We start from the raw sequence: 14,625 nt of genomic DNA, 5'->3' as shown, positions 1-14,625 counted from the left end.
TGGTCACAAGACTCGGATTCTAATCATTTTAGGGCTTAAGGCTTTTTTTCTTTGCGCATGTCGTGTGCTCCTCTGTTTTTGATGTGTATGATTTTTATATTTGTGATAATTATTTGAAACAAAATAGGATTATCATAAAGGATATTTAACATCTACAATATGAGTACGGTAAGCACTCTCTACATACTGCGTTTGTAAACCATGAAATTCACCCCTTATTAGAAGGATTTAACTATAGTCTATTGCATGTAAACGTTGAAAAAATCAGCTCAAAATAAAGACAACCTCTCTTTCTCTCTAACTAAGGGCTACGCACACGTACAAATGTTAAATTCAATCGTTAATTGTACGTACGTAAAAAAACGAAGAAAGCCGACTGCGGAAATTAAGAATTCGTTTTCCAGAGCAAAATTTGAAACTTTGATGTGACCAAGAAACATAACTCTTTTTAATGAAAAAATCTACCGCTGTAACGCTACTTGGGCGATCAACTTGTCCATATAATTAGAAAGTCCCATTCAAATGGCAAAATCACACAAATATCCAACTTAGCAATAGTTTAATTGTTAATGAATGATGATTTTAATGGTAAGTCTTATATTTGTTAAAATAAGCCCCAAATGTAGCTCGTTTATTGGATTTTTGTTATTTGCACGAACCACTCTAAACATGGATAGATAAACCAGCACGCGCCAGTTTTCATCAACCCTTCCTTGCAGTGTTAAATTTGACAATGAACCCCTCGCACGTGTATGGCGCTATCGCGTATCGCAGCTCAGTGGTTCTGTTGGGGCGATAAGTTATTCATCTGTGAACATACTCTCAAAGCATGTCCATGACTATTTATCATATCACAACCTGCATAGGTATTTGCATTCCATATCCCCTACTTTTTTGAAGAGTATATTATGTACCGTGAATAGACAATATGGTATGTACGGCTCTATTGTGTATAAAAGAAACGTTTTTTGCGATATATTTTAGGCGACAGATGCGGACAATAATCAAGTTAGTGATATTGTGTTTTCATTGGTTGGTAACGGTGCTGATAAGTAAGTTAATATATTATTCAGCTATTTTACTAATGGAGATGAGGGTGGGGTTAATGCTAGGTCTATTGCTCTAAAGGGATCACAACGGCTAAGTGGGTAAGGCGCTGGCTGGCTAGCCTGGAGCTCTGGTGTTCGATCCCTGCATTGGCCGAGAAAATTCATCCAGATTTTCCGACGTTCCCCTTGTCAGTGATGCAGGACGGAGGGCCTGACAAGGACAGCTGTCTAGTTGTTCTGAAGGGACGAAAAACCGAGGTCCCGTCTACACATTAGTGTGCATGTAAAAGATCCCTCGACAGTTGGAATTCGATATAAGAGTAGGCCGTAGTGCCACTGTCCGGGCAAAATTTCCCTCATAGCACACTGTATGGCGTATGCCTGTCTTCATTAGCCCAGTATAGGAGTAGAACAGTAGGATGTTAAACCCCATTTCATTTCATTTCTATTGCTCTAAAGCATGCCCTATACATCTCAAGGTCTGTCTGTCTAAGTGCATGGTTTCTATCCTACACTAGTAGGTGACAAGAGAGAGAGAGAGAGAGAGAGAGAGAGAAATGGGGTTTAACGTCCACTCGACACAAACTAGGTCATTTCGGGACTAAGACATGGTTCAATTTTATTTCCATAATTCACTTGCACGTAGGGGTCTTTAGCAGTGGGAGGAAACCGGAGGACCCGGAGAAAACCCACGAGGTTGGACAGGCGACCCTACTCCTTGTCACGTACAACCGGGGATTTGAAACCACGCCAGTTGACTCAATGACAGGCTTAATGTTACAGGGCACATGTGCTAACCACTAAGCCATCCAACCCCCCCTGTACGTGACAAGAAGTAAATTCTTGGGTTTTTCCGGGTCTTCCTGTTTCTCCAGTCTGCTGAAGACCCCTACGTGTGACTTACTACCTGTTTCGATGTGATGGGTCACATTTCTCGCACTCCTTTTATTAATAACACCATCCTAACAAGGGCCATGTTCCTGCGAGTTTTACAACATCTGGACGTTACTAGATTACTTCACATTTCGCGAACTTATAGCTACGTTATCTGCAGACACGTGAACAGTAGCATCCAATCAGAAGTTGTGACATAGTGATGTCCACAGAAACCTTGACATTGAACGAACCTTGCACTTTGCAACTTGATTATCACAGGTAGACGTTTTAGCTGCAAAGCATAAGACTTGGTATTTGCGATGACCTAGGAATCTGATAGGCTCCCAAGCTGTGTGAATACCCAATTGAAATTAGTGCCGAAATATGCAGGGTATTACATGAAGGCCTTGATAAGATGTACGTAGTTAAAGCGAGATCAAGCCTTCTATTGAAGATGAGCAAGGGCCAAATTGAGACTTTGAGATGCCCAAAGCACTATAAAGATTATGGTGCTCTCAGATCTATGTAATTAAGAATGAATAGCCTACGATCCTAAATTGTAAAATGAATTTTTATCTTAGAAATGAAACAAAACTTGCTGAAATAAAAAAAAAAAATTTCAAAATTTTACGATCCCAAAATCCTGTATAATTTCATTCAACTGCAGATTAATCATCAGCATTCAGCATCATTATTATTATTATTATTATTATTATTATTATTATCCACAATTTATCAACATTATTTATCATCATCATCATCATCATTATTATTATCCATCATTTATCATCATTATTTATAATCATTATTATCCATCATTTATTATCATTAATTATCAGCATCATTATTTATCAGCATCATCATCATTATTTATCTGCATCATCATCATTATTTGTCAGCATCATTATTTATCAGCATCATTATTTATCAGCATCATCTTCACATCATCTTCATTATGCATGATCATCATCATGATCATCATCATTTATCATTATTCTGCATCATTCTTACTATCATTATTATTAGATTTGCTATCGAGAGCAGAACGGGAGCAATAACTGTGAAGAGTTGTTCAACCCCTGGTGTCAGACCGTGTATAGACTACGAAGATAGAAAACAATATCAGCTAACAGTTATGGCACGTGATGAGAATGGCCAAGGACGAGAGAGCACTGGATCTTTAACTGTCAATATCGAAAACATCAACGATAACAGACCACAGTTTCGCTTACCCAGTTATCTTCGCTATATCAACGAGGGAGAAATACTTACCATTGATCCTTTGGTGGTGTCGGTAAATATTGTATTTTTACTAAATGGGCTAATTCGGTTGCTGGATTTTCTAACGTGTGCACGGTAGATCATAAGGTCTATTATTGAGTCACATGGCCTGGTTTCGATTCCCAGCTTGTACGTGTTAAGGAGTAGGATCACCTGTCCAACCCCATGTGTTTTTCCTAGTTCTTTGGTTTCCGCCACCTGCTAAGGACCTCCAACATTATGTCTATAGCGTATAAACTGTGGCGTACTGATTTTGATATTAGATATTAGGATCCATATTTTCACGGTAAGATAACAACATCAAATTGGAATACTAATTGGTGTTTTTAATTTCAAATATTATGTTTGATACTTACACTAGGGACCGGGTATCATTCAGATTTGATAAAAAAATTAAAGAAACTGAGCTTACCATCTATAATCTAGTACACATATTCAGTTAATAGATTGCCATGCAGAAAGTGTTAAATACCATCAAGATTCATCAAAAAATGCCCTGTTTGTGCTACCGTTTAGTTTGACATTGGTTGTCTAGTTTATAAAACTAAATGGTCATAAACTGGATGACCAATAACAAAACTAAACTAAATGGTCATAAACTAGATGACCGATGTCAAAACTAAATGGTGTTTCTTAAACTAAAAGGTAGCACAAACTGGGCATTATTTGATGAATCTTGATGGTATTTAATACTTTCTGCATGGCAATCTATTTATTGAATGTGTATTAGATTATAGATGGTAAGCTCAGATTCTTTCCTTTTTTCATCAAATCTGAATGATACCCGGTCCCTAGTGTTATTTAGAGGTGTAGCTCCATTGAAACAGCTCAGGTATTTTTCACCTACAAGGTCAACCCACTTTTCATATATTGTTTTAACCGCAGTATTTATATCCAGCTCTGTGGCCCATTTTTTACTGTGGTTTCCAATCCCCTGTTGTACGTGACTCGGAATAGTGTTGCCTGTCCAACCTCATGGATTTTCTCCGGAGCCTCCGGTTTCCTTCCCACACCAGGTCCTGCAAAATGTTAGCACGTGCGCGCTGTATCATAAGGTCTGTCATTGAGTCAACTGGCATGGTTTCGAATCCCTGGTTGTACATGACAAGGAATAGGGTCGCCTGTCCAACCTTGTGGGTTTTCTCCGGGTCCTCCGGTTTCCTCAAACTGCTAAAGACCCCTACGCAAATGCAAATTATTGAAATTAAATTTAAAAAAAAACATGTTAGTCCCAAAATGACCTAGTTTGTGTCGAGTGGACGTTAAACCCCATTTCTCTCTCTCTCTCCCATTTTTTACCTTGTTTTCCCAACCCACATGGTATTATCCAAATGACCAGTCCGCCTCTTGTGGGTAGAAATGCCTGTAATGGCCAGTCCGCCTCTGGTGGGTAGAAATGATCTAATTGCTATGGTATGTTTTTACCTAGCTAGTCAGCCCCTGTATGGCCAGTCAGCTTCTTGCGGGTAGAAATGATCTAATTGCTATGGTATGTTTTTACCTAGCTGGACAGCCCCTGGTGGGTAGATATGCCTGTATGGCCAGTCAGCTTCTTGCGGGTAGAAATGATCTCATTTGCTATGGGTTTTTTTACGTAGCTAGTCAGCCTCTGGTGGGTAGATTCTATTTTTTATATTTTGTTTTAGATAACTGATGCTGATAACAAAGATGGTGATACAGTTGGCGCACCTACGACGTTTGCCATACTTGGAACTACTTTATGGCGTATTGATAGCCGGACGGGGAATATTACAGCTGTAGCTCCTATTAAATATGAAGATTCTGCGAAAGGATAGTAAGTCTCTATCAATCCATGGGGAGAGGTAGATAGGTGCGGGCCAAATAGAACCTGATTCTCACTTGTAGAGCCCAGGGGAAGAACGATCTAAGTGACATTTTTGTCTTTTCGCATAAATCGCAAAACAGACTTTTGGACGAGAATGTTTGACACGAACGAACAGAACAAAGATTGGAACTTCAAAATGATGTTTAACACGAACCATAATTACAAGTACAACTGAGTTCAACTTTTCAGGCAAATTATGGTTAAATAAAGGGTACGATGGACTTGTATTTGTCTGAGAGGCCATTATACAATTTGCTACCAGATGGCGCCATTAACTGGGGTTCGTGGAAAAAGTGACTTAGATCTTTCTTCCCCTGGATTCTTATAGTAAGGCTTTATCAATTAATGCGCAGAGGTAGTTGGATGTAAGGTTACTGTTCTCTCGCGTAGTACGTCCTATTTCCAAAGGGCTGAGGTCAAAAAAAGGGTTCTGTTTCCTGTAATGGATAGAAAAGGGTTGGGTCAGTAGGTAGGGTTGAATGGGACACGAATAGATTGGTGGATGAAGTCCATGGATAATTGTATAAAATGTAACAGAGGCTAGATTATGGTTTAAATATTCTCCTTTAAATCATTCAATGCTAAGAAAAACTAGCATAGGGAGGCCATTTTGTTCAAGTGTTGCATTTCGACCTCTAGCTGGTCAAGCACCTCTGGCTGGCAGTCGTAGGTTTGATCCCTGGTGTGAGCGTTTGTGGCTTGGAGATAGAGGGCTTTCTCAAACTCGAGGGTTTACTTTGGATACTCTGAATTTCTCCCACAGGAAAGACCCCTGTACACGTGCGCTAAGCATAGTAAAATAAGACGACTTGTCTGTGATATCACCATCGTTGGAAGCAGACGTTAAACACTAATAGAAGAAGTTGGAAGTCGATGAAAAATAGGCAGGTTTAATGTCCACGGACAAAAACTAGATCATTTTAGGATAAATAAATGGTTCAATTTTATTTCAATAATTCGCTTACGTGTAGGAGTCTTTAGCAGTGGTAGGGTGACCCATGTACTCACAGAAATACAGTCCACCGCTGATAGTTCGAGACTACCACTGAAGCGTGCACATTCGCCGTGCCGAGACCAACTTTCTGACAGTATGATACTATAAATAGCCATGGCACGTGCAATTCTCTACAAATCTATCAACTAATACAGCCGTAAAAAATTTATTGTTGACGATTTTGAATAGCAGTAAAATTAAGCTTCTTGGTTATTACAGCAGATTTAGAAATTACTTTCGTTTCATTTTTTAAATCGCTTTATCATTAACTGTACCGTTAAGAGCGGCATCTTTTGGTTTAGTACAAATAATATCTCTGAATCACTCGGGTTAGACAGGAACATGATACTAGCAATAATTTCATTTTACTTTTACAAGCTTCTTAAAACGATTGTTGAGTTGTCTAAAGTGCTTATTTCTAAATTCAATTTCTTGTTCTAGCTTTCTGTTATGTTTCGTAAAAAAGTAGTCTTGATTATCCCGACCTGTCAATCAGACGTAGAATGGTCGATAGACTGGTTAAGCGAGACTAATTTCAAAACAAGGGCACGTAACCTATCTTTTACTCAAATGTGTCTGGATGTTATGGACGACTCTTGGAACCAGTTTTCAGACTATTATTTATAGATGATTAATGGTCATAGCTTATTAAGTACAACATGATCGTTTATTTAGTGACTATAATTGTGTGAAACTGATTTGAGGCTTGGCATATATATAAATATTGTGGCGTAATTGTCGAGATATATGGAGATATTTATTTATGGTGGGTCACCCTAGCAGTGGGAGGAAACCAGAGGACTTGGAGAAAACCCACGAGGTTGGACAGGCGACCCTACTCCTTGACATGTAAAACCAGGGAATTGAACAACCGGGGATTCGAAACCACGGCAATTGACTAAATGACAGCCCTTATGATACAGCACACAAATGCTAACCATTCGGCCATCCAACCCCCCAAGAATAGGCAGAAACATCGTCTACCTGGTACCACATTGCATGGTGTATGACTGTTTTCATTGGTCGGGTTGGTGGAGAAAGTAGCAAATAAAACACCATTTTATTTCATGTCTGGGGGGTTGGATGGCCGAATGGTTAGCACGTGCACGCTTTATCATAAGGTCTATCATTGAGTCAACTGGTGTGGTTTCTATTCCTCGGTTGTACGTGACAAGGAGTAGGGGTTTGTGGGTTTTCTCCGGGTCCTCTGGTTTCCTCCCACTATTAAAGACCCCCACGCGCAAGCAAATTATTGAAATAAAATTAAACCATATGTTTTGTGTCGAGTGGAATTTAACCCTATCCCTTCTCTCTCTCTCTCTCTCTCTCTCTCTCTCTCTCTCTCTCTCATGTCTAAATTTGATTATTTTTTTATTTTTTTATTTTTTAGTTTTAATTTTACCGTTTCTGCTAGCAACAGTGGATCCAGACCAAACACTAATATTGTTCCAGTTTACATCATAGTTATAGTAAGTGCCAAGATTCTTTAACATTTGGTATCCATTTGTCCTTCTTAGAAAATTTCCGTTAAATTCAATTTAAAGATACATTATGGGAGATTAGTTAAAGAGCTGGCAATTCTCACTATAATAGTTAAAAACAAGATAATGTAAAGGCAATTTGCTGAAAATTTCAGTCAAATTGATCCACTATGAACCGAGATTTTAGTGATTGAATTGTGGAGCTAGCCTCGATCATCATGACTTTACATTACTAAAGTCGGTAGGATAAAAAACATAGTCTTGATTATCCTTTTTTTTTTTATTTAATTATGAATGGAAGTCGAAACAGCAAATCGGAACGTAATCCAATAAACATCGCAGGCTAGCGATGGCATCGAAAGTTGATTATGGTTTGGATAAGTTAATTAATGTCTAATTAATAATTTAGATAACATTTCAGGCCTAAATAAAGACCTCCAATAGGCAAATTTAGCTCTTGCATTAATGTATGTTTAATGATTTGATCAGCATCTGTGACCATGTAACTCAGAAATCGGCTTTCTGATTGACTGAAAAATTGTAGAAATTTCAACCTATCTTGTTTGTCTTTTAGTGTCGTCTGCCCAATCCGTCAAATCACGTGCGTTTACTCTGTGTCCTCCGGTTTCCTCCCACTGCTAAAGATCCCTCCACGCATGCGAATTATTGAAATGAAATCAAACCATATGTTAGTCCCATAATGCCATTGTTTGCGAGCAGTTGATGTTAAACCACTCTTTTTCTCTTTCGGATTAACTTTAAGTTGGTAATCCAGATTTTCCGGCGTGGTTTCCCCTTGTCAGTGATGCAGCACGGATGGCCTGACAAGGACAGCTGTCTAGTTGTTCGGATGGGACGAAAAAACGAGGTCCTGTGTACACATTGGAGTGCACATAAAGGATCCCTTGGCAGTTGGAATTCGATATAAGAATAGACTGTAGTACCTCTGCCCGGGCAAAATTTCCCTCATAGCACACTGTATGGCGTATGCCCAACTTCAGTAGCCAAGTTTAGGAGCAGAACAGTAGGACGTTAAACCCCATTTCATTTTGTTTTTCAGGATAAGAATAACTTTAGTCCCACATTTGTTCCCGCGGATTATACAGAATTTATTGATGAAGATATAGCATTTAGTAAGTATATTAATCTCTCTCTCTCTCTCTCTCTCTCTCTCCCTCCCTCTCTCTCTCTCCCTCTCTGGTGGCATGGGTTAGTCTCCCCCGCTTGTACATCACAAGGAGTAAGGTCACCTTTCCAACCTTGTGGGTTTTCAACCTCTCTCTCTCTCTCTCTCTCTCTCTCTCCCTCTCTCTCTCTCCCTCCCTCTCTGGTGGCATGGGTTAGTCTCCCCCGCTTGTACATCACAAGGAGTAAGGTCACCTTTCCAACCTCGTGTGTTTTCTCCTGTTTACTCCCACTGCTAAAGACCCCCACACACAAACAAATTACTGAAATAAAATTGAACCATGTGTTAGTCCCGAAATGACCTAGTCTGTGTCGAGTGGACGTTAAACGATGAACCTACCAAATGTGATCTGCTCAAAGAACATCTAAGCTGTGGAGGGCGACTGTGTTTCGTTGCCTGGCAACCTATCTTTAACATAATTCGGATTAATACGATTTAAATTATTTATTTCAGATTCCCCTGTGATATTGATTACCGCGACTGACAAAGATTCCCCAACATCGGAGAATGGTAGATTTGAATACACCATTGTCAGTGGTTCACAGGGTAAATTTGAAATCGATAGAAATACTGGACAGGTCTCAACTTCATCCGTAGCCACTTTCGACTATGATGTACAGAGACAATATCTACTAACGGTTTGTATTGATTAATCCACTTTTGAACTTTAAAAAAAAAGTATTTAATATTTCTGTTAATCCAACAGGATAACGTTGTATCATAAGGCGTGGTTTCGATCCCCCAGTTGTACGTGACAAGTAGTAGGGTCGCCTGTCCAGCCAGGTGGGTTTTCTCTTGGTCCTCTGGTTTCCTCCTACTGCATAAAGACCCCTATGCGCAAGCGAATTATTGAAATAAAATTGAACCATATGTTAGTCCCAAAATGACCTAGAGTGGACATTCAACCCTTCCTCTCTCTCTCTCTATCTCTCTTTCTCTCTTTCCTCAAGCCCAGCCTCAACTGATTAAAATACAGATATTTCAATGGGTCAGGGGTCATACAAGCGGCTTTTGACCCTATGACTCTATGACATCAGACATTCGATTAACCATTCAGCGTTGATGTTTTTAATAGAATACCCACAGTTCCTTGCACCACACACCAAGAACTCCGCGCAACAGACCATTTCATTGACTAATCCCTCACATCAACCAGAACACGTGTTATATAACAACTCTTCCAGATCCTAGTGTAGTAAAGACAAGTAAAACGAAATTTTGATCTATAAAGAACGAAACGAAATCAGATTGTACCAGGATTCACTTGTCAATTGTGACCCTGTATATTCCAGTTTAATTACATACTCCTCGGCCTCGCAGTGTTTCGTTTAATTAGACCTAATCCCACTCAAATTTCTGTTCCAAATTATGACTGGTCAATAGTCCGATTAACAACTAATGCCTAACTGCGTAACAATGTCATTCAGGTTTAAACAGAGCTCCACATTGTTTTCGTAATGTTACGTCATGACTCAGGAAATTTTTACCCACAATTAACCAGTGCATAGCAGAATATTGCAAAAAAACTAATTGTGTAAAAACAAGGCTATCAACGGTTATATTATAAACAATACTGTTTGGAGACGAACAATACTTTCACTGTTTTAAATACCTTAAATCACTGTCCAAAGTTTTAGGGAAGACCCAGATTAAACGAAGGGCTGTCATGTTCGTCTACTTGGGATAGATTTGATTGAACGGGAAGAATGGACACACTCCCTCAAAAGCTCAAGTATCATAAGTCAATCCAGCAATGGCCAGAGAGGCATATCTCGGGCCATTGCTTCAGGAATACGGTTCAATTACTAAATAGAACTGTATATTCCAGTTCAGTTACTGAATAGAATTGTGACCCTGTATATTCCAGTTCAATTACTAAATGAATTGTGATGCAGTATATTCCAGTTCAATTACTAAATAGGATTGTGACCCTGAATATTCCAGTTCAATTACTAAATAGGATTGTGACCTTGTATATTCCAGTTCAATTACTAAATGCCATTGAAACAATTTATTATTTATTGTTTGTAGATATTGGCTCGTGATGGCGGTAAACCACAGAGAACTGGAACTGCCACGGTTACTGTTATTGTACGTGATAAAAATAATCGACTACCTTATTTTATTCCTACAACCCAGCGATTTGAAGTTAATGAAAGTAAGTTTTTATTTTATTTAAGGACAGACGGAAAAACAGATGTTTTTATTAACGGACAAACTTAAAGATGGGTTCACAGTAAAGTATTTATCGGGTGGTTATTTCCAATAAAAGTATGGCAATTTTGGTATATATGGAAAGTAGAGATATCCAATCTTACTAGAAAAATCTCTTGCAAAATGTGAGCTATCTTGCATGTCAACCGCTAGTTATATATTTATTTGTATTTCAGATGTTGCCCTGGATACGGTCGTGTACACCGTTAAAGCCACCGATCCAGACGTGTCAGCCGTATTAAGATTCAAATTTGAGGGACCAAAGTCAGCCATTACTCCACAAGGAACTGATGTTGATATCAACTCCTACAACTTTGGCGTAAGTATTTATGTTGATATTGTGTAAAGCAGTTGGACGTAGTCCGAGGTCCCAGATCTATCCCGTCCACCCCTGTGTGGACCAGTTTAAAGGGGCATTTTGGGAGATTAGATGGTTAAAAACTAGATAATGTAATGGGAATATGCTGAAAATTCCGGTCAAATTGCTCCACTCTGAACCGAGATATAAGCGATTGAATTTTAGGATCGATCATCATTACTAAAGTTAGTACGATAAAAAAACAAGGCCTAGATTATCCAATTTGACGTTAAATAAGCCATCACAAAATGTATTAAAATCCAGTAAATATCACAGGCTAGCGATGTCATCGAGAGTTGATTAGGGTGTGGATAAGTTTATAAATGTCTAATTAATAATTTAGATAACATTTCAGGCCTAAGGAAAGACCTGCAATAGGCAGATTTAGCTCTTGCATAATGTATGTTTATCTAAGTCTTACATAATTCCTCTTTAAATTATGTTGACCGCTGTCTAATTGTTCGGAAATTGTACAAAAAACCGAGGTCCCGTGTACACATTGGTATGCACGTAAAAGATCCCTTGACAGTTGGAATTCGATATAAGGGTAGGCCGTAGTGCCGCTGTCCGGGCAAATTTTCATCCTAGCACACTGTATGTCGTATGCCTGTCTTCATTTACCCAGTTCGGAGCAGAACAGTAGGACGTTAAACCCCCTTTTCCTTTTCAATTCTTTTCATTTTTGATGATTGTCTAGTGTGAGGTATCAGTCCCCTTTTACGACATGGTCTGAGTAGTTGTTTATTTTATTTTATTTTTAAAGGATTTATTTACTATGGAGCCAACCACTGGTCGTATAAAAACAGCTCGACGGTTAGATCGTGATAGAAGTTCCGTTATTACCTACCAGATGATTGTAGAAGATACAGCTTCACCTGGTCAAAGTGGAACAGGTAATTAACTCATGGACCCATACACCTATTAAAGATCCATTATGGGAGCTTCGATAATGAGTCTGCAGTTCTCACTATAATTGTTAAAAACTAGATAATGTAATGGCAATTTGCTGAAAATTTCAGTCAAATTGAATCACTATGAACCGAATACTAAGCGATTGAAATTTCCGCCTAGCCTCGACCATCATTACTAAAGTCAGTACGATAAACAGCATAGTCTCGATTATCCATTTAATTGTTAAATCGTGAAGGAAAGTTATGCAGTAAATCGGCTCATAATCCACTAAAGATCGCAGGTTAGCGATACCATCGAGAGTTGATTATGACCTGGATAGGTTAATTAATGTCTAATTAATAATTTAGATAACATTTCAGGCTTAAAGAAAGAGCTGCAATAGGCAGATTTAGCTCTTGTATAATGCATGTTTAATTATTGGATTCACACATTCTATAGAAGTCAGATCTCGTGCATTCAAATAATGTATGTTTAAGTGAGAATAAAGGAACACTATGCAGATATTAAACACAACAGTCGAAATACACTTCAATTTAAAAGGACTTTCAAGTCGAAATGTTATGATCAAAATTATAGAGCTTTTTAAGACTGACCCAGATAATGGCAAAAACGATGTCATAAGAAAAGCCAATAAATTCAAATAGATTCACACTTTAAGAACATTCGCACAGGATGGCATTAATGATAAGATGTAGTCCCGAAGGGTTCCCCACTTTATTGTTTAGTCTAATTAAATAAAGCTCTACTCCCTTATCTCCCTAAGCCAATAAACTAGACAATAGCTTATCTCCCTGGGTCTAATTAAAGGATTATCCATTAATCCAATATGTTGATAACATTTGTCCCTTATGGTTCCTGAATCACCAAAGTTTGAATATCATAGTCTCTGAGATCATTAAATAAAGGGACTTTGATTTCTTTACAAACTACAATATTGTAAATCTCTAATGAAATGAAATGAAATGGGGTTTAACGTCCTACTGTTCTGCTCCTATACTGGGCTAATGAAGACGGGCATATGCCATACAGTGTGCTATGAGGGAAATTTTGACTGGGCAGCGGCACTATCGCCTACTCTTATATCGAATTCCAACTGCCAAGGGATCTTTTACGTGCATTCCAATGTTTACACGGGACCTCGGTTTTTCGTCTCATCCGAAGGACTATACAGCTGTCCTTGTCAGGCCCTCCGTCCTGCATCACTGACAAGGGGAAACCACGTCGGAAAATCGGGATGAACTTTCTCTGTCAATGCAGGGATCGAACACCCGACCTCCAGGCTAGCGAGCCAGCGCCTTACCCACCTAGCCACCATGGCCCCAAATCTCCAATGAATATCAGTCCAAAGATATCAGTATACCACAGATGATATAAATAAGATCTGACAGACACAACAGATCAATGGCATGGTTTCGAATCCCTGGTTGTACGTGACAAGGAGTAGGGTCGCCTGTCCAACCTCGTGGGTTTTCTCCGGGTCCCCCGGTTTCCTCCCACTGCTAAAGAACCTACGCGCAAGTGAATTATTGAAATAAAATTAAACCATATATATGTCCCGCAATGACCTAGTTTGTGTGTTAAACCCCATCTCTCTCTCTCTCTCTCTCTCTTTCTCTCTCTCTCTCTTCTCTCTCTCTCTCTCTCTCTCTCCATTGACCCAGTAGGAAGTTGACCATTTCTAATTTCAGGAACTGTAATTATAACAGTATTAGAGTATAACGTCAATCCTCCATACTTCGAACAGGCTGTTTACTTTCTAACTATTGATGAAGAACGACCAATAGGAACGTTTGTTACAACTCTGGTTGCTATGGACGATGATAATACTATAGATCGATACGAGATGATATCCAATCCAAATAACTATTTCACGATTTCACCAAGCACAGGTTAGTCTTAAAATAGCCAAGTCTCAAACTCAATATCATCCAAAACAATCGACAATGAAAACACAAATTATTTGTCAATTTTAATCAACATTGGTGTTGTGATCTTACCGGGAAAAGATTGGCTTCTGATATCCAATATTTAAGACAAAATAAACATTTTACGATTGGTACACGAATCGTGTACCATAATGCATTTCAGTGTCATTTGTAACAAGTGACCAGAAAGAACGAGGTTAGACATATTCCACAAGTCATGTCAAACGGTGACCCCATATTCTTCTCTGGAGAGCATGCGCAATAAATACTATCGGTGTAGACTGGAATAACCAGACGCTAGAGATTGCCATTCGATTGAGACTTCTGGCATATTTCACCGAACATAACTGCTTTGAAATTAGAGTAAAAACGGAAACGATTGAATGTAAATCAGTTTTTTTACATTCATATTACATTATTATATATGTTGCGACCCATTTGTGTCAATTTGTAGGTCCCAAATATTAACGATTTAGCTCCTTTAAAGATGGGTTCCCAGAAAA

General features: G+C 38.7%; 1 protein-coding gene across 1 annotated transcript in view; it reads left to right on the top strand.

Moving 5' to 3' along the window:
- Positions 1-14,625, top strand: part of LOC126810037 (cadherin-87A) — a 61,366-nt gene that overhangs the window by 23,141 nt on the left and 23,600 nt on the right. The window contains exons 14-23 of the mRNA XM_050534958.2: positions 985-1,052; positions 2,952-3,219; positions 4,853-5,001; positions 7,437-7,515; positions 8,588-8,660; positions 9,167-9,351; positions 10,745-10,871; positions 11,104-11,246; positions 12,049-12,178; positions 13,886-14,086. Of these exons, the coding sequence (XP_050390915.1) occupies positions 985-1,052; positions 2,952-3,219; positions 4,853-5,001; positions 7,437-7,515; positions 8,588-8,660; positions 9,167-9,351; positions 10,745-10,871; positions 11,104-11,246; positions 12,049-12,178; positions 13,886-14,086 (1,423 nt within the window). The remainder of the gene's footprint in view (positions 1-984; positions 1,053-2,951; positions 3,220-4,852; positions 5,002-7,436; positions 7,516-8,587; positions 8,661-9,166; positions 9,352-10,744; positions 10,872-11,103; positions 11,247-12,048; positions 12,179-13,885; positions 14,087-14,625) is intronic.

The sequence above is a fragment of the Patella vulgata genome, chromosome 2 (assembly GCF_932274485.2).
Source record: "Patella vulgata chromosome 2, xgPatVulg1.2, whole genome shotgun sequence".
In the NCBI taxonomy this organism is placed as follows: domain Eukaryota; kingdom Metazoa; phylum Mollusca; class Gastropoda; family Patellidae; genus Patella; species Patella vulgata.
This window is presented reverse-complemented; position numbering and strand designations above follow the sequence as displayed.